Source organism: Emys orbicularis, chromosome 1, assembly GCF_028017835.1.
Source record: "Emys orbicularis isolate rEmyOrb1 chromosome 1, rEmyOrb1.hap1, whole genome shotgun sequence".
NCBI lineage: Eukaryota > Metazoa > Chordata > Testudines > Emydidae > Emys > Emys orbicularis.
Window position 1 is genome coordinate 31,948,443 of NC_088683.1, and position 21,069 is coordinate 31,969,511.

General features: G+C 42.5%; 1 protein-coding gene across 1 annotated transcript in view; it reads right to left on the bottom strand.

Moving 5' to 3' along the window:
• Positions 1-21,069, bottom strand: part of LRRK2 (leucine rich repeat kinase 2) — a 139,962-nt gene that overhangs the window by 59,415 nt on the left and 59,478 nt on the right. Inside the window, exons 13-22 of the mRNA XM_065423787.1 lie at positions 17,923-18,047; positions 15,071-15,204; positions 7,738-7,882; positions 7,457-7,596; positions 5,115-5,243; positions 4,851-5,021; positions 3,895-4,153; positions 3,456-3,644; positions 937-1,055; positions 302-368 (exon numbers count right to left, since the gene is read on the bottom strand). Of these exons, the coding sequence (XP_065279859.1) occupies positions 302-368; positions 937-1,055; positions 3,456-3,644; positions 3,895-4,153; positions 4,851-5,021; positions 5,115-5,243; positions 7,457-7,596; positions 7,738-7,882; positions 15,071-15,204; positions 17,923-18,047 (1,478 nt within the window). The remainder of the gene's footprint in view (positions 1-301; positions 369-936; positions 1,056-3,455; positions 3,645-3,894; positions 4,154-4,850; positions 5,022-5,114; positions 5,244-7,456; positions 7,597-7,737; positions 7,883-15,070; positions 15,205-17,922; positions 18,048-21,069) is intronic.

Below are 21,069 nucleotides of genomic sequence, written 5' to 3' on the forward strand. Positions count from 1 at the left end.
GCTTCTTAGGGCAGTCGTGAATGTACATTATTATACATAATCTTACAGAAATTCTTTGTAAAGCTGAAGAGAAAAGTGCTTTACTGTATAAGCAACATTTGTACTGTTTTATTAAAGTTTAAAGTATTAGGAGTAATTTTTCTAAATAAAATTTTTGGAAAACTTACCCCTAATTTTTCAAACTTGAATAGAACAGTGCCAATGTTGCTTAGACAGTTTACTTCAACGGATTACTGATTACAGTTATCCACAAAAAATGTTAAAAACTGGAAAATCTTATGTATTTTTACATCTGACTTACTGTGAGATTCATCTGAAGACAATCTTGTTCTTTGCTTCACTAATGGTTCATGATCTGAACCAGGTCCCTGGTAAATCCCAAAACAGAACAAAAAACAACATCTGTAATATTTTTACATCTCTAAAAATGTATGAATTCGTTTAACTTTCTTTTTATAGCAATCTGCAAGTCATCCACACAGTAATTCAAAAAGATGAAAATTTTAACCTTAAAATCTAACAAAAAGTAACTTACTTACTGTTTAAGAATTACTGACTTGTAATACAAAACAAGAATAGATTTCAAGTATAATGAAATTTACAGGCTACTTTTCTTTGGCAACATAAAAATGACAGTTAGTTTAAAAAATATGATCTGAAGTTTAAATAGTTCTCGTTAGATCAGAATGGCTATTTGTACTGTTTGTCATAGGCAGTTCATAATCATTTGCTGAAATAAAATGCTATCTATAGCAGCACTCTATTTAGATGGGAGCACAGTCATCACACCGTTATGGAATATTTTATAAGGTACTAAATGGTATATTGGTGACCACCAGTCATTTCTTGATATTTTATCATTAATAATAGTTTTCCATCAGGCAACATATATAATGGATTTAGGGAGGTTTATAGTGAATAAATTACTTATCTTACCAGAGAATTGGAACGCCTTAGTAAAGTAGGAGAATATGTTTGTACGGGTATATCTTTGTACAGATCAGTAACTGCAATGGAGTTGGATTTCTTTTTCATCAGAAATGAACCTTCACTCCCTATTACAAAGTGAGGACATAGAGCTACAGAAAATTCAACCAAATAATACACATATCAATGTAAACTGTAATGCGGTATTTCCAGCACATTAATAATAGCAGGAATTGACAGGCTAATTCAATGTGCAATATGTAAAGAACATACTCTAGAGTATATGTACTGTACTAATTTAACAAGCTCCAGATATGAACTTTAGTTTGCTAGGTCATTCCTTTTGCATTCACGCTAACAGGATTTTCAGAAATATAGAGCTGTGATACTTAAGTTAGCTTTAAAAATATATCCTCGTCTGCTTGGAAGAAGGAGAGCTCTGAGCCGTACAGGCAAACATGCTGTTGAGGGGAGCTTCAGACTTGTGGCTTCAGCATTTCTTAGAACAAATTGCTCCATCAGCCATTAGAGGCCACTATAGTGGCTGCTGTTGAGTAATCTATAGCTGCCTGCCCTCCTTCCTCCTGCAGTTCTATCCTCCTCTTGCTGGCTCCTCTTCTGCTCTTTGCCTATGCTGTCCTATAGAGCAGAGTGGCAGCACTTGAAGCTGGGAGGGAAGGAAGGGAGGTGCCTTCTGAGTACCCCCTTCTCTTGAACGGGAAGGAGAGGAAGAGTGGAGTCCCCTCAACTCACCACCACTGCATGAGAGGGTAAAAGAAAAAAAGGCATCTGGCCCCTTTTGGCCTTCGGATGAGAAGGTGAGAGATGGTGGGAGGGTGAATGGGATGAACAAAAAAAGGTCCAATGGCTTTCTCAGCCCTGACTGGCAAAGGCGGGAGACAGAGAGACTCCTAAATTCCTTTAGATATTAAGAGAGAAGGATGGATGGGAAGCTCCTGGGTTTCTTCCCACCTTGGATGGAAAGTTACTCTACACAACAATATTTGGTGCTATTAGATACATTTTATATATTGATTCACATCTTATGCCACCACAATACAAAATGTTAATACAAATAATAATTACTGGTATTGTGAATATAAATTCTCCCTCCCATCATTGTTTAATGGGAAATATCTGAGTGTTTTGGTGGCTTCTGTGGTTTCGTATATCTGGGCCCCATTCGGTCTTATTCTCTCCTATCTGCTGGACGTGTGAAGTGGAGGTAGGAGATCTGTGTGCCTCATACTCATTCGTTGTGGAGGAGGAGTCAGGCCTCTAAAATCCTAAGACCACCCCGTTGGAAGAATTCATGTTGTTCACCACAATTTACAAATGAATACCAGTTTTGCTATATGGGGCAACTAACAGTATCTACTAGCATACATACTTCTGGAAAACAATGCTACAGTAATGAAAAATGATGTCGAATGATGCAATAGAAAAAAACAAAATAGATAACAAAAATATCAACAAGTCAGACTTTTCTGATTCCACAAAGATGTTAAAATTCTAATTCTTGAGCAATGGTTTTAGTTTTCCAAGATTTTCAAAAAATAACACTGGCATTAATGCAAAAAATCTGATTGTCTAGCCAATTTTATTAGTCACTGAATGCAATGCAAAAATTCTGTTGTAACTATTTAATGACATTAACATTTACTATAATTACTGCCGGGAAAGATTGTATGTTGAAGATGCATCCCTGGAATTTAAGTTAAGTTTTCTGAAGATGTGATAAAGACTTTTTTTTATAGAGAAGGTGAGTGAGGTATCTTTTATTGGACAAACTTCTATTGGTGAAAAAGACAAGCTTTTGAGCTACACAGAGCTTTTCTTCAGGTCTGGAAAAGGTACTCAGAGTGTCACAGCTAAATACAGGGTGGAATAAATTGTTTTGCATAAGTAGTGAACACATATTCTAAGAGACCATTTGAGGTGAAGTGGCCATTAACACTTCTCCAGTTATAAGACAAAAAAGAGTAATAAGCTGTAATAAGCCATAAATCCAATGTCTTTATTAAGACCACGATTTTTAGTGTCTAGCAAAAAGTTATAAAATTAAGCTCCTAGGCTCATCTTTTGAAGATGTTCTGCAGGTTTCTTTGAGGATGAGGACTGATAGGTCAGATATAAATTGACTGTTTTATGAAAAGTGCTTTCTCCCAGGTGATATGATGTTTTAGTCCTTTATTGTTTTTCAGTGTGAGTTCATTTGAGCCAATGAAATGATAGAAAATAAATTAAGTGAATAACCTAAAACCTAAGAACTTTAGTTTCGTGTTTTGAAGACACATACATTTACCTGCCACTGTTTTCCACATATACACAAAGGCTTATATAAAAATATCCTACAGTTATACACAAAGCGTTCTACCTTAAAACAAATAAATTGGGGTATATACTTTATTACTTTTTATTTATTACTTTATGGTCCAATAGTTGCCAAAATACTTTAAATTGAATTTTCATCCCAAATTCTAGACCAGCATTGTGAAGAGGAGATATAATTGCTAGAGTATATGTACCTTCACTATCGATGTCATCACTCAAGCGAAAAACACTGTCTACTAATGGCTCAGGCATGAATATCCAATCATCACTTTTATCCAGTACATCTTCAGAGAAAGTTACATCAGAACTGGATCTTGATTGGTCTTCTGAAAAACTCTTCATTTGGTATCTGAGCACCATTCTTGCCAATGCAGAACCTGCATCTAAGACACCAATAAAGTGGCATGTTCTTCAGTAAATTCATGAAGATTAAAATTACTATAAAGGACTTGATTTTTTATTTTTAAAGTTTAGGGGCCATTTCAGAACCAAGAGGGCTATGCTGATTTACACAACCTATGTAACAGGCTCTCTAACACTGTATTTCAATTTTAAAACTCTTTCTGAAGGTTTGTAAAACATCATTAGGAGGGTTTATCACATTTTAATATAACTAATTCTATATACACTTACTTGTTTGTTTTCTTATAGGAGTACGTTTATTTGGGAACAAAGGGCTGAGCCAGGAAGGTTCAATTCTCCCCATACAAAATCCTCCAAGACATATACTGCTGTTGGCTACATCCAGGCTAAGCTTCCTTAAGAGCAAGCTGATGATCTGGCTATCTCCTTTCTTTATGCTGACTGTTAAAGCACTCCGAACATCCTGCTCTCGAGCACCACTAGTTAATAGCAGTTCCACCAGCTTAGGATTGCTTCCTTTCTCACAAACCTATTACAGAAGAAATGAATACAATGTGTGTAAAACAGGAGCTTAGATTTTAACAAGAGTTGTTTCAACTATTGTTTCTCCATATTCTCAGCATGGTGTCCTGGGATGAACTGGAACACAGAATTTCCTAAACATCAAGGCTGAGATTTCTAAAACTGCCTAAGTGAAGTTGATCAAGCCCCCTAGGCGGCTTTAGCCTACTTGTGTAACGGAGACCTCCAAAACATGTGGCAAACGCCAGGTTTTTTGGCATGAGTACACATAAGTGGACACATACCAATGAAAATGATGAATAATTTGTGATTTGCTTGCTGCAATCTGAAGTCAACGGTGTGACGCTTCTTGGGATACCCAGGATTGAGAGTTACCTTTTTACCCTCATGCCTCCTGAAAGAGGGAGACTTGCTTGTGCTTAACTGAGTGTCAGCTCCCTGACACTTCTGGTCAGTTAGCCCAACAACTTATCTCCTCTGGGCTATGCCAGCCCTTACTATGCCTTGCAGGCTAACACTAGGTGTACCTCAGTCACCAAGCCCCTTTGAAGCTTTTCCCTGCAGGATGCTCAGAACACTGCACGATTGGGTCTAATGATAGTTAATCTTGCTCATGCACACACACACACACACACAAATTAAAATCATCCAAAAAAGTGACATCTTTCAAACCAATATAACGATCTACATTTTCAAGAACCTACCTGATAGATTAAAGAGCTCGTCTTTGTGTTCTTATTAACATCAGCTCCCAGTAAAAGTAAACATTCAGCCATAATGCTATTGTACTCAGCACATGCTTTCTCCAGCATCATGTTTTTTAAATCATCATTGTTGGCTATTTTAGCGAAGCATTTACAGCACAAGCTTTGAAACTGAATGGGAAGAGAAATAATTGAAATGAAGGTAGCAAACTTCAGAACATTTCAGAACATCTGGATGTGGAGTGATTGAAAGAGAGAAGATACCTGCTGGTCTCTTTGTTCAGTGAAACACATGGACATTTGATAAAAAATGACTGTGTCAAATGATTCATATATCAGCAGCTTTGCAAAACAAGGTGACAAGTCAATGATTGTCAAGATCATGTGAAATCCCTACAAATAACAAAATGATGTGATCAACAACAAATGTACATTTAAAAAATATCAAATTTTAAAATGATGGAAGTCGGATAACGTGTTACAGAATTAACGAAAATAAATTTATTAGTAAAATAGATATACTCTTTTGGTATCTTTTGTTTTGGTTTTTAGACATGTAATCATATTGGACTGCAAGGTGGATCAGAACATAGCAGAAGGTCTGAGCATCGAACCACTTTTAGTCTTAAGAGTATTTCTACACCGTAGTCAGGAGGTCTGATTAAGCCATGCACGGGCATACCCGGAGCAGCACTGATCAAGCTAGTTTTCTAAAAATAGCAACGAAACTGGTGGTGCGGGTGACTGCACAGATTAGCTGCATGTACCCAAGGTCCTGGACGGCCTTGCACTTGGTTAGCTAACCCATGATGCTGCCTGTGCTTCACTGCTATTTTTAGTGAGCTAGCTAGATCAAAGCTAGCTTTGGCATGCCCAGATGTGCTTCAATCACACCTCCCTACTGCCGTGTACATATACCCTCAGCTGCAGTTTAGTCTCGGTTAGTTTGACTCACTTACGTAAGTTAGTGGCAGCTATTGGTTGATGTTTTGAAAAACTAGCATTGGGCCTGGTCCATTACCAGGTCCACTGTTATAAACTGAAATTACCTAACTTTATGTAAAAATAAATAAAACATTGTCAACATTTTAGGCCCAGCATTTAAATTAACTGAAACACTACTTTTGCTGAAAACCTTAATTTCCAAATTACCCCTAGATGTATACATATTCTCCCTCCAAACTATCATTCATAGATATAAGAAAGAAAATAAAACAGAACATAATTTGAATTAATTCTTAGCATGAACAAAGTTATACATGTCTTCATAGGTTGAGATAGTGCCTAGCTATAGAACAAATACACAGGAGAGAAAAAAGGAAGACCTTTCCCCTCCCTTTTGCATTCTCAATGCAAGGGACAGACACAATGACGGATCCTGTGCTCAGAAATAGCAAGACTGCTTCTTACTAATGCCCAGAGGACACAAGTTCCCCCATATGGGGTGGGTGAAGATGCCGCCTATCAGATACTGAAGTGTTCACACCACACAGCCTGCATGCCTGCTCCATAATGTTCAGTTTGAAACACCAGTTTGCTAAAATACTTATAGTAAATCTAGAAATTAAAGAGAAAAACCCAACAACTCTATTTGTAAAATGTGAGGCTATTAACTAGAAACGGGTAAACTGAGTGATAGACAAAAACCTGTGTTCAAAACTCATTGCGACTAAATATTATTTGAGTAATTTCCTCCCCCAAACATTATTTTTTTCCACTTTTCCCCGTTTCTGTACTGGGCACAAAGTTAAACCTGAAAGGGAAAAGCCAAAAATCTGTGAAAGAAGGCCATGGATATGATATTTCTAGTTTGAGCTGAAACAGAAGTAGTGGGACTCAGAAGAAAGTGACCTCACACAATGGCTTCATTCCACTAGAAAAATAAAGCGGATGACAAGCAGGGAAAGCCTCACATCTACAGGAGCCAGAAAAAAAAAAAAAAAAACTACGGGACTCATTGCCTGACAAAATAAAAACGAGTACCACCCTCACTGCATTCAAAACTATATGCAAAACCCATCTGTTCAATAAACTGTCCCACGACAGCCTTCTCAAGTACAACAGCATTCACACACTTCGATATTTTTTTTAAAAATCTCATCAATAACTTTAAGCTTGTTGCTGATGCCAGGGCTGAAAGACACATATTTTGTGTGTATTTTTCATAAAAGGTGCTCAGATACAACTATGATGGGTACATTATAAAATGATGATTGATAGAGTGACGGATTGTTATCAGAGGATTTCTATTCCAGTTTTGCAGACCATATAGGTTCAGGTAAGCATCTATACTTATGGATACATATTCTGAACTGAATTCATGCCTTCTGAGACAGCTATCACTTTGGGAACCTCAACAGTTCGATTTAATTTTAAGTGTTCACTTGCTCAGCTTTATAGTAATTCTATCATTATTTGTATTACTGTAGTAACTAAGAGCCTTAGTCATAGAACATGTTCCCATTGTGCTAGGCACTGTACAAACACACACACAAAAATCAGAAACAGATATTTCAAATTTACATATCAAATAAAGTTTTTAAAAATAAACCTGTTCCCATTTTCTTTCATTCATTCTCATCTTTACACTCAAACATATCACATACGTGTATCTGTATTTCAACGACCTCCTTAAATCGTCGTAAAGTAGAAACCAGAACTGTTGCCAGCACATGCATAGATGCGATACACAAACTCTTTCTTGTAATCAAAGATCCTAGAAGACTCAAACCTAAGCACTGTATTTCTAGAAAAAGAGATTATTAATATTAATTACTGGTTCAGAATTAGAGAGACAAATTTAGTATGTTACATTTATAATATGATGTAAAGATACATAGGCTATTACAAGATTCACATTTAAGTAACAAGACATCTTCCTATGTACCTTGATCATCTGGATACATCTGTAGTGTGTGAAGTACAGTGTCTGTGGCTCCTTGTTGGGATAACATTTGTAGTGCACCAGAACACTCCACTACAGAAGAAAGTATTTTTAATCCACATTTCTGAATGCCAGGATTTCCAATAAACTAAAAGAGAAATTAATACAAAATAAGGTCAGATTTTTTCTCTGCTACTCAATGTGATAAGGAAAGTTGCTTGTCAGTTTTTTTCTCAAAAGGTGTAAAATTGTAGCTGTTACGAGAGTAATCATTGCAATTAAATTTGCATAAACCTTTCCATTATACCCGCTGTTTCATCTTTTCATAACTTTCCACAATATTCACCTTTCAGGCTGAAATCTTGTAAAGGTGAATATTTTTTGAAAGTTAGAGCAAAAACTATTCAGTCATTTTGAGTATAAGAAGAGCAAAAAAATGCACTTTCCCCATTGTCAAAAAAACAAAACAAAAACCAAGCCTCTGTGAAACACAAGACAATCCTCACCCACCTTAGTGGTTTCTGAGATTCCTTGCCCCTTCTCTGGGCTCTCCTCTGGGACACATTTCTCTCTGCTCCCTAGAGCCGGTTTTATCTCTGGTTCAGCTGCAACCTGCTTGCAGCTAACAACCTGGACAATTCTCTCCCTGGCACGCATTACACCACTATCCCTTTCTGATGTGGTGTTGCCTCCAGCTGCAGTGCAGGGGTTGGTCTCAACCACTCTCCCACCGGAAGCATGTGGCTTCTCCCTGCTGCAGAAGAATCAAGGAGAGACTCTCCCATTCTCTCAGCAGTTCCTGAGACCTTACCCTTTCCCTCGGGGGTCCCAACATAACACTCCCTCCTGCTGCAGGCAAATACTTTAACCTGAGCTACATGGAAAAAATCATTACCAAGGAGCAGGTCGAATAGGAGGTGTTCCATTACCCACACAGTCAAAATACTTTCCAAACCTTACTAAACCACATGGATTTTAGCTAGTGGTATGAGGAATCTGTTTTCCCCCACCCCCACAATCTCTGCCATTTGGCCAGGCAACATACTGGCCTTTGGAACCACACTCTGCTTAATCAGAGAGATCTGGGCCCCTGTATCCCTCTGCCCCAAATATTCCCTGCCATCAATTTGGACAGCCTTAACATGCTCCATATCTGGTTCTGCAGAGGCTAACCTCACAGAACCAATATGATAGGTTTCAATTGCTTGGGGGGTTTCTGTGTTGAGGACAGCAAAACTAACATGAACTATTGTTTGCCTGCTTCCTCCTAGCACAAGGCATTTATTCCTCAGGTGATCAGTGGAATTACAGGATTACAGTGATAGGACCTTTTGGGCTCTTCTGCTTTTACAGATTTGGGATGAGGGTTAGAGGAATGTTTTTGGGTAAGAGAGTGTTTAGGCTCCCAACCCCCTTCTCTCTTCCCAAGGACAAAATGGGTTCCTCCCTTCCCACCAGTTTTAAACCCCTGTTTCTGTGGCCTGCCCTCAATAGATGCCTGATTCTGTTCAAAGGCATCAGCTAAAAAAGCAATCTCATCCACAGACTTTACATCTTTGTCCCATAGACACTGCTTTACATACGCTTAGGAAATGCTCTTGAACAACAAGATCCAACATTACCGCAAAACTTGCCACCTCCTTACCCCTCACCCATTTCCCCAACAAATCTTTCATTTTGTTTACATATTCTCCATTACTCATACCAATATCCCTTTTAAGATTCCTAAATTTAACTCTATATGTTTCAGGGGTAATCTGAAAACTTCACAAAACAGTATATTTAAATTTACAATAGTCTAAAGCATCTTCAATAGGTATTCCATTGAATACATTTTCAGCTTTACCAGTTAATTTCGCAATCAGGGTAGGAACTCTATCATCAGGTATTTAATGTACTACACACAGCCTTTCGAAAGTAGTCAGATATTCAGCAATATCATCGTCACTGTATGCAGAACATAAGTGTTCCCGTTTGTGGATTTTTGGAGTGATGGGACTCGGGGTCGGGGGGTTCTGGTTCTGCTTCTCTAGCAGGTCCAGTTGGTGTTTTCGCTCTCTTTCCGTTCTCTTATTCTCTCTCTCTTTTTCTTCCATGGCCCTTCTGTGTGCAGCTTCCTCTTCTTTGAGCCTCATTTCTGCGTGCCACATTTGAAACTCGCGATCCTTTGCCTTCTCTTCCGCTTCCAGTCTGGCCAGCTCTACTTTTGTAGCTGCCTTTCTGGTAGTCATTTTTCTGCTTTTCTGGTCCTACTTCCCTTTCCCAAAATAAGCAAACAGAAAATAACAAAACTGTGACCTCCTCCTGACTGTTCTTAGCCACTGCACTTAAGACTCACTTAAAAATCACAAATATCTGTGCTTAAAGTGTGAACATACTGTGACAAAGTTCCTCCTCTACCTTGGTGGATCCTGCGTTTATTGGTGGATTTGCTCGCTTCACAGATTCACCCTGTGGGTCAGGAAACAGTCCAGAGACCTTCCCCTCTGGTAGAAGCTATAGTCCAGGTCAATTCCCCCTGTGTTTGATCAGGAGTTGGGAGGTATGGGGGGAACCCGGGCCCGCCCTCTACTCCGGGTTCCAGCCCAGGGCCCTGTGGACTGCAGCGGTCTATAGTGCCTCCTGTAACAGCTGCATGACAGCTACAATTCCCTGGGCTACTTCCCCATGGTCTCCTCCAAACACCTTCCTTATTCTCACCACAGGACCTTCCTCCTGATGTCTGATAATGCTTGTACTTCTCAGTCCTCCAGCAGTACGCCTACTCACTCTCAGCTTCTTGCACACCTCTTGCTCCCAGTTCCTCTCACACACTTCCTGTCCTCTGGCTCCCCCTGGCTTGACTGGAGTGAGCCCTTTTATAGCATCAGAGGGGCCTTAATTAGAGTCAGGTGCTTAACTGCCTCACCTGACTCTTAGCAGGTTAATTGGAGTCAGGTGGTCTATTAGCCTGGAGCAGCCCCTGCTCTGGTCACTCAGGGAACAGAAAACTACATATCCAGTGGCCAGTATATCTCCCTTCTGCTACTCTGCTGTTCCCAACTGGTCTGGGTCTATCACATATCCCTCCCCCCTGCTCAACACCAAGGGGTTGGGCAGCTTGGGACGCCAGACAGTGTACACGTGATAAGCCATCGGCGTTGCCATGGTGACTCCCTGCTATGTGCTGTATGCGGAACTGGAAAGGTTGGAGGGATAAGAACCACCTTGAACTCTTTCCTATCGCGTTCCTGGAGAGAGTCCTCGAACTTGGGCAGGGAGCCCCACAGATTGAATTCGTACCTGCCCAGGGGCGCCTGGTGATTTGCCACTTGCAACTGAAAGCTCGAGGACGAATACATTCCGAAAGAGTCCAGCCTCTGTGAACCTTTATTTTTCAGGGTAGGGGCTGGCTGACCCTGCTGTTCCCTGTGGTTGACCGACTCAACCACCAGGGAGTTGGGCGCCAGGTGGGTGTATAGGTACTCGTGTCCCTTGGCAGGTACAAAGTACTTACATTCCGCTCTCTTATAGATGGGGGCCAACGAGGCCAGTGTTTGCCACAAGGCATTGAAATTTTTGCCACCCCTTCGCAGAGAGGCAAAAAAAACTACCCTGCCCAGTGCCAAAGAGGACAGCACATTGAACAGGGAGTCCAAGGGTTCCTCGATCTCTCCTGCTTGGAGATGGAGGTTTGACATCACCCTTTTTAAAAGCTCCTGGTATCTCTAAAGTATCTCTAAAGTCCCCAGATGAGGCCGTTATCGCCTCATCTGGGGAGGGCGAGGAGGCCGGTACGATACTCTGGGTATCCGCCCACACCGGAGGGTCCACCACTTGGTCGGTCTCCGGGCACAGTACCGAGGATGTACGTCCCACCGACCCCTTCCTTGGAGGTCTGGAGAGGGAGGCCGATGGTGCCTCTGAGGCTCCGGCTATCGAGCGAGCCCCGACTGGGGCTACGTCGGGGCCACAGTGCCCACTGGCACCACTGGGCCCGGTGCCACTGCACTTGCTGCGGCACTGGCGGGCCCGGTTGTTTGGCCTGGCTGGCCTGGCCATGGAAGAACGAGTGCGAACAGAGGCCGGCTGACGAATGGCCTGCCGCTCTCCCGGGACCGGGAGAAGCGGCGGTGCTGGGAGTGACGCCGACCACGGGACTGTGATCTCGACGTGGAGGATCGGTACCGTCAGTAGCAGCTGCTCTGCAATCGGCTCCGACGGGCGGACCCGTGGAGGCGACAAGCCGGCGATCGATGCCCGGGGCTGCGGAGGCGATGCCCTGGTGGGGTCTTGGAGCGGGATTCTGAGCGGGAATGGCGTTGACGTCTGTGCCGTGGCCAGCTGCGGTAACCCCTCTGAGATGAGGACCTTCGGCGACGTCTGCCTCGGTCCCGTCGGTACTCACTCCTTGAAATGGAGCGGTGCTGAGAGTCTCAGTCAGATGGCACCCAACCAGATAGTCTGGTGGGAGTGGAGGGCGATCCACGTGGACTTTGCCCTGAATGGTCGCTAGGCGGCGAACGGCGAACGTTCCCTGGACCAAGACCGGTACCGAGCCGGGGGCTCCCCTGGAGCGTGGGGCCGGCCTTGGCGGCGCTCCTGATACTGGTATGGACTTGACATCCCAGGCCGCCTGCAGGGCCTCCGGCGTTGAGGGCATCCGGACAGGTCTGGTCTGGTCCGAAGCGGCCGGGCTGCTCCGCTCTACGTGAGTTGGAGGCTAGAGGCCGGAGGGGGATCTAGGGCTGCCCGACATGGGTCTAGCCTCTGCCCTGGGTTTTCCTCAGTGCCGCTGCGAAGAAGGCGTCCTTATTGCCTTCTTGTGCCGATTGGTCGAAGGCGCCGGAAGGTCGCCGCACACCGACCCCGCGGTGCCCAGCGCTGACTCGGAGCGGTGCGCCGGAGTCGGGGTCCGCGCCAACTCCATCAGAATGGTCCGGAGCCTGATGTGTCTTTCTCTCTTAGTCCGAGATTTGAACGACTTGCAAATCTTGCAACGATTGCTGATAAGGGTCTCTCCCAAGCAGCGTAAACCGTCTGCGTGTGGGTCACTCTTTGGCATAGATCGCCTACAAGTGTCACACGATTTAAAACCGGGAAGCGGGGCATGCCCCGGTCCGGGCGCTCTAACTAACTGAACTAACTGAACAGCTAACTAACTACAGGTACTAACACTGAACGAACAAGCAGTTCTGGGGACGAACTACAGCAAAGCTGGAGCAGAGTAGTTCCGATGCACTTTCGCTGGTGGCAAGAAGGAACTGAGGGTGGGGGGAGCGCGCAGCTCCCCTTATACCGTGCCGTGGAGGCGCCACTCCAGGGGTCGCTGGGGCACTCCCCCCCTACAGGTACTGCTAGGGGAAAAACTTCCGGCACCGGAGCACGTGGCGAGCACGCACACCTATTGTGGAATACACATGAGCAATCACTCGAAGAAGAACCCCCTCTCCTGGGCTGTTCACGCACAGCCTCTGGCATGTAAGCTGCTCCCAGCTACGTGCAAGTGAATGACCCTAGCCAATATCTCTGGTCCCAGCCAGACCCTGGGAACTCCGTCTTCCAGTGTCCAGTTATGCTCGCTGGATGTTGCAAGCTTACATAAGTTCGTCAATTTAAAAAAGAAATTGATATGTACCAGGCTTGTTCTCCCAAGGGGAGTCTCTCACACACTGCAAACCAAATGCACTGCTTCAGGTAGAATAAACAGATTTATTAGCTATAAAGGTAGATTTAAATGATTATAAGTCAAAGCATAACAAGTCAGATTTGGTCAAATGAAATAAAAGCATTCTACGCTGATCTTAACACTTTCAGTGTCCTTACAAATTCACCACAGGCTGGCTCTTCAGCCAGGCTCTCTCCTTCGATCAGTGGTTCAGTCGCTTGGTGGTGGTGGTGTCTGTAGATGTAGGTGGAAGAGAGAGAGCATGGCAAAATGTCTCTCCCTTTTATCATGTCCTTTCTTTCCTCTTGGCTTTGCCCGCCCCCCCTTCAGAGTCAGGTGAGCATTACCTCATTGCAGTCCCAAACTGCCCAAAGGAAGGGGGTGACTCCCTCGAGGGTCTAACAGATTCTTTTGTTGCTGTATAAGACAGTGTCCATTGTTCCTGTGAGGCTGGGCTGGGTTTGTCCCAACCATGCCCTGACGAGGTGTGAACTGCCTCTCTGTTCTTGGAGAGTTTTTGCATGGGCTTGCTTTAAGCCATGAGGATACATTTTCAGCCTCATAACTATATACATGAAATTATAACCTATAACCTTACTATAATATTACTGTAACAATTACTATAACATCACTATAACAACCATGCTTACTGCATTCTGAGCCTTCCGAAGACACTCAAGATGACAAACTTTGCATTGGATGTCATATAATCATTTCATAAAGATGAACATGGGGGTGTAGAGCGTTTCCCCGAGGTACAGAGCGTCACAAGGAGGGATCACAAGGTATTGAAAATTTTATTAGTTCAAAGGAAAGAAAATCTCACTTCCTACTCCCTGCATACCCTTACCCTTCAAGGTCAAGTATTCTCATTCAACCCCTTGAAACACAGACAATTACATAAATTACATAGTTTTATCATTGCTAGCATTGCTCTCAGAGGTGCGTGAACTGCCTCATTCATCTCAATCACGGCCATGTGGATTCGATGGGCCGTGGGATTTGGCATTTTTCCAATGTACCATAGAATTCAGCATTTTTGCCATAGAACTGCTCTTTTGCTGCAGCCAGCAGCCCAGCATTTTGTTTTCTGTCTCCCTATCCTGCTGGGACCTACTTGCAGGTGCCTCTTGCTCTCCAAGTTTCTTCTCATGAGGTTGCAACTATCCTGCTCTTCCCAATGGCTATAGGGTCAAGCACTCCCAGGCAGTTCTGTTTGGTATGGAATAGCTGGAGAAACACTGTTCTATTGGAATCCAAGAAATTTGTATTCATATTTACCGGTTTTAGGTAAAATCACATTAAGAGAACAGTTGCAGGTTTTTCTGTGCAAAATACAGTAACTTCTAGCTTATGAAGGATATTCATTATTTGTGCGAAAAACCATCTTTAAAATATAAAATATTATCATAAACAACTGCAAATGAATGTCTAAGAAAAATTAAGTTTTCTAATAAATATCCACTAGAATTATTGCATCAAAGAGGAACTTCTCTGGCATATTCCAGAATAAATTAGAGTAAGAAAAAACTAATAATGCGGATGAACACGTGTATGGAAGATCATCTAAGGTAAAGTTTATCAAATCAACCGGAAAATGATTTCATTGCATTCAAAGTTATAAATAAGTCATTAATTGCAACTGTAAAATACCAAGCAAATTTATTAGGAGAAAGATTTTAACCATACCCTGTTCAAAGCATCAAGCACTAGTGTGTGAGTCCCCTCCAACAAACACTGGTTTTTAATTACTTTTAAGGTAAGCATCAAGTCAGCATTTCCCACTGTTCCTGAAGAACCATTTTGCAGTTCTTTCATGGCACCTGTAACACACAGAAAAACACTTCTTCAGGGAAACAAATTTCACATTTTCTTTGTAAAATCAGTACTGCAATCAAACTGATGCAAAGTTATTTACAAATAACTCATGAGACCTGTGGGATGGGGTGTACTCTCCACACTGACCCTGAGAGGGTAAATTAGGCCCAATTAACCTACAGTCTGCACCTGGAGGAGAAGCCATGGAGCAGGGATTGATTAAATGAGGCTCAGCTGGACAGGAACAGGGGGTGCCTGTATAAAACCCAGAAGCTGAGGAGCAGAAGAGAGCTGTAAGGAAGTAGTCTGCAGTCACCCCGTGGGAGAAGGGAAGTATATCTGGGACTAGAGGCAAGAAGCCTACAGTTACTCCCTGGGAGGGCGGAGCATAGCTTGGAAAGCCCAGAGAAGGGGAAGAGTAGAGAGGTAGGCAAGGCTCAAGGAGAGGAGCAGAGAGGTATGGGGTAGGTCAGACTTTGGCTGCTGATGAGAGGGCTTCTGAGCCAAGACCCAGAGTAGAGGGTGGGCCTGTGTCCCCCTACCAGCTGCTGAAGTGGCATTGGTGGGGCAGTGAGTAGGAAGACAACCTAAGCCCATTTGTCAACAGGGACTTTGATACCCTGGAAGAGGGGGGACATGTATGGTGACCCGGCCAGAGGGCTGAATCATAAAGAGGAGGCTGCAGTTCTTGGAGTGAGAGGGGTCTGCAGGTCAAGGGGATGATGGGAGAGACACTGCCGGCGGAGGGTGCAACACCTAGCCAGAGCTAATCTCCAGGAAGAGGTGCCACCAGTAGTGAGTGCACCCCATGACAGCTTAATTCTAGTTTCCCACTGTTTTCACGCTTCTGTAATGTCACAGACCAGAGTTACCAAGAGCCCATGGAGAGAGTTAAAACTCTATTTCCCCATGTTGTTGATTATTATGAAACAAATACTCACTCCAAAGAATTTTGGTTGCAGCAAAATGGGGGGATTTTGTATGTGAACTTGTACAATATGTTAATCATTCATAAGCTGAATCCCAATTAACCTCAAACCTAGTAAAATCAGATGGGATACAGAGAGATCACGTATTTTTCTATGAGTGGGGATGAAGTCTAATCATACAGAGAACCATGTAGGGCTCCAGTCAATAGCAGATTCAAGAGAAATGAAAAATTCAGCTTTTGTTTTTCACTTTCAGTTCAAAATCTAGCAAGAAATTAATTACTTAATGGAGCTCTCTGTTTCTTAGTGTCCATACTACTTACTTTAAATGCCTTTAGGATTTTCTTGGAAGGAAAACACTTAAAAGGAATTTTTGACTACTAGATCTTTCTGTTGGCAGCAGATTAGAAACCAAATTATATCCACAGATAACATCAATGGAAATTGTGCACACATAAACTAACAGGACCATGTTCTGCTCTTTTAACATTTTTGTTGTAATCAGCACTCACCGCAAAGTGGCACTACAGAAAGTAACTAGAGATCATGTAAAAGACTCTTTAGGATTCAAGAATGTACTGATTATTTTTTCTATAAAAGACTAACTTTCTTCACGTATTAACCTTCAAACGCCAACTAGGGCAACAGTCAAAGGAAAAAAACTTGTCTCTTTTTTGGCTTCATTATGATGGACAAAGGCTCACAAGATTTTAGCAAAAAAAGGAGAATTTCTCCTGCTTGCTTGTTAAAGTTGACTATCAAGTCTTAAATCTCCTGTTTTTGCTCAAGGACTCATTGAATGAATGGAAAAATAATACAATTATATTACAAGGGACAAGAAACTAAAATCTGAGCTTGTAAGAGAAACCTCCATTTTAATCAAACTGTTTAAAATGGTTTGTTTTTGTCAATATTCATTTAACCAAAAGTCCTGACAAACACTTGCAAGAAATGCTATCTTCAAAAAGATTCCCCATCTCTTCAGTTAAGACTGAGAAAGCTCTCACTCCAGAACTTTAGTATTCTAATGAGACTGTCAGCAAAAACAAAGAAGACAAGACTTAATATTCTTGATTTAAAAAAATTCTAAGGTAACAAAACAAGAATCTTTTCTAACCTTGTCCAAGCCTTCTGTTTCTACACAATAAAGAACAAAGGGAACACACATTTTTTCCCCCTTGCAGATTGCCTATAAGGTGTTTCTTTGGAATGGATTTCCTAAATCATCTAGTTTGGCCTCACAACTATTTGCTGTAGACAAGAGCTAATATGTTTCTAATCTTGAAGTCACTGCCCCCACTGCTTGGTGTGTGAGATCCAGTTACTGTTCTATATGATAATGAACTGAAGCAATACCTTCTGCTAGTATATCCAATTTGAAATAAAGTTTGTTATTTTTTGTCTATCACTAATGGAACATCCAATAATTAAGGTATAAAGTCACAGCAATGGATCCAAAGTCTATAAGTAGTATCAAGGGAAGCAGCAATGGACCAAATTCATCACTGGTGAAAGTCCATCATTGGAGAAGTCAATAGAGTTTCAGCAGTGATTAATTTGGCCCAATATGTTCAATGTTTGCCAAGCTTTTTCTTCCACTTTTAAACTATGTTTCTACCCTTTTCAATCATAAAAGTTCTCCTTTAATTATAGAGCTTTAAGTAAAAATTACTCATACGAAGTTCCACTACAGGATGGATGATTAACTATTTTAAGAAAGATCAGAAAACAGCCTTCTTATTTATATTCTCCTATTTGATGTATAACGTCAACTATTTTCCTTGGATGACTTACCAGGGATCATGAAAGGTAAAATGACTCGAAGAGCCTCCAGCTGTACAGATGGCACCTTTTCATGTTTCCTCATGGCCTTTAGGACTTCTGATGCAACTGCTATCACTATGTCCAGATGGGGGAAACTAAGAGTAAATATGCATTTACAGAATTAATAAACATACAATTTAGAAATGCATTAGTTTTAGTTTGGTAAACAGCAATATGAGAGTCTGCACACTGTAATCTTCTCAGCTTTAACTAGCAAGCAAATTCAGCTAGTGTAGTTTTCTTATACAGTATTTCCATGCTTTTAATCTCTATTATAATACTAAATCTAATTATTTCAATCCTGGAACATTCAGAAGTTTTCTATGCAGTGCAGACTAATAACAGAGCATGTTACTGTGAAGTGTACATTTCATATGTACCACTTTAAGACTCTGCTCTAGATGCAAGAAAGGACATGTGATCTCACTCCCTCCGTTTGCTCCATAATTTCCATAAACTGTTCATGAAGTGACAGAAGCTTGTTTCTGTTCATTTCTGCAATCTGTCATGTCAGCTTTTGATCTATCAAAACTGCATTTATTAAGATTAAAAAAAAAAAAACCTAGCTCAGTTTATTGGCATTCCAAAATGGGTAGCAACAAAGCCTCCAATTAGCTTTTGAGGGCATTCTTCTTTATTTTAATATTTTTTCATTAAAGTGGTAAAAAATAGCACCTAAACACATGCTAAGGCTGCTGTCCTTTGGGTTTTCTAAATTTCACTCTTTCATAGCAATATTTCCTTTAAAATGTTTCTATTACACAATTAGGTCAGTGGTCCCCAAACTGTGGGCCATGCCCCCCTAGATGGGCATGGGGGAACTATTTTTGGGGGGCAGCGGGGCTCGTTGGGGGCAGGGAGGGTACACAACCCAGCCCCACTCTGCCCCTGGCCTTCTGGCCCCCCAGCTCCTGGCAGCAGTTCTGGCCCTGCTCCCGACAACAGTTCCTGGGGTGGCACAGACCAGGTGGGGGGCACGACTGAAGAAGTTTGGGGACCACTGAATTAGGTAAATAAAAATGCACTTTCTTTCCAATTAAAAGGACTTAATGCAATTGCAGATGACTACTTTCATATGTAAATATGGTTGTGCAGCACATTAACATTCATGTGATAAGGAAATAAGAGGTAATACTTGATCAGCGAGATGAGGAAGTTACTCACCTTCTGCAGTAATGCAGTAACAATGGTTCCTCAAGATGTGTCTGTGTCCCTGTACTGCTAATCAGAGATCTTTGGTAGCAGTGTCCGTTCACCCGGCGCATGTGCTGCTCCTTGCCTGCCACGAGGTTGGCCAGCGTGCGCGGGTGAACCCTCCTCAGTTCCTTCTCTACCGCAGAGTCAATGGCAAGGACTCTGAAGTAGAGGGGAGGAGGGTGGGTTGTGGAGCACCCACAGAGATACATCTCAAAGAACGATAGTTACTGCACAAGGTGAGTAACTTCTTCTTCGAGTAGTGTCCCTATGGGTGCTCCACTGTAGGTGACTCCCACCACTGGAGGCTGGGTCTTCAGAGTTGAGTCTGTTATAGATGATAGCACCGTGGCACCAAAGCTGGCATCTGCAGCCAAGTTTCCCAGGATGGCATAATGTTCTGCAAAGGTGTGTGCAGATGCCCAGGTAGCTGCGCTGCAGATTTCTGATATAGGGACATCCTTGGAGAAGGCAATGGAGGAGGAGACTGACCTCGTAGAATGTGTGTGTATTGAGGATGGGGGTTCTACATTATGTATCTGGTAACAGAGCTTGATACAGTTCAAGACCCATTTGGAGAATCTTTGAGCTGAAATTGCGGGACCTTTTGACCTATCTGCAATGGAGAGGAAGAGTCTCTGAGATTTTCTGAACGCTCTTGTTCTGTCCAAATAGAAGGCCATGGCTCTCCTCACATCGAGCATATGGAGGATGGCTTCCCTATTATCCTGATGAGGTTTAGGATAAAAGGTTGAAAGTTGAATAAGCTGATTTATATGAAAAGTGGAAGTCACCTTGGGAGTGAACTTTTGATGTGGTTGAAGAGTGATTTTGCCAGGGAAGAACACAGTGAAAGGGGGGTGGAGGGATGCATCATCAGGGCCACTATCTCCCCTACCCTTGCTGAGGTAATGGCAATCAGGAACGCTGTCTTCACTGAAAGGCGAGTTAATGATCAAGTGGCCATGGTTTCAAATGGTGGTCTAGTCAGTCCTTTCCTACTGTGTAATAGCACCTCCAGTACAGAGCAAGATGTCTCTATGTGCTAACACCACGAAGGAGCCAGGCTTTGAGTTGCAGAATCTGCAGATTGGGATGGAGAGTGCATCCCTCATTCTGCAATAGCAGATATGGAGTGATTGGAAGAGTCATCAGTGGTCATAGTGTCCGCTGTGACAGGTAAGGGTACCACATCTGCCTGGTCCAGGTGGAGCAATCCATATGATGATTGCTTTCTCTCTTTTCACTTTCAAACAGGACTTTCAGAATTAGAGGGAATGGGGGAAAGGTGTAAAGAAGACCCTTGTCCCATGGGAAGAAGAGAGCATCCCTCATGGAGTGTCATCGAACCCCTGCTCTGGAGCAGTGCTGAGGACATTTCTTGTTCTGGTAAGTAGCGAACAGATCTACTGTCAGTGTCCCCCATTGCTGGAATATGTCACGTAGGACCACTAAATGTATTTCCCATTCGTGGTAGCGTGAGAACTTGCGGCTGACGTTGTCCACTGTCGTGTTGTGTATTCCTGGGAGGTAGGCCGCTGATGATGCGACATTGTGGGAAATGCACCAGTCCCATAGCTTTAGCGCTTCCATACACAGGGAGTGTGATCAGGCACCTCCCTGACGGTTTATGTAATACATGCAGGCCACATTGTCCGTCATGACTTTTGTGTGCGTGTCTTTGATCAGCGAGAGGAAGTGAGCACACAAATTTTGGACCTCTCTGAGTTTGAGGAGGTTGATGTGAAGGCATGTTTCAGATGGTGACCATTTGTCCTGCACCATGAAACCATTGAGATGTGCACCCCACCATATGAGGGATGCACTGGTGGTCAGGAGTAACAATGGGGGAGGCTGAACAAATGGGATTCCCGTACATATGTTTACTGGGTCTTTCCACCAGTCCAAGGATTAATTGACCTT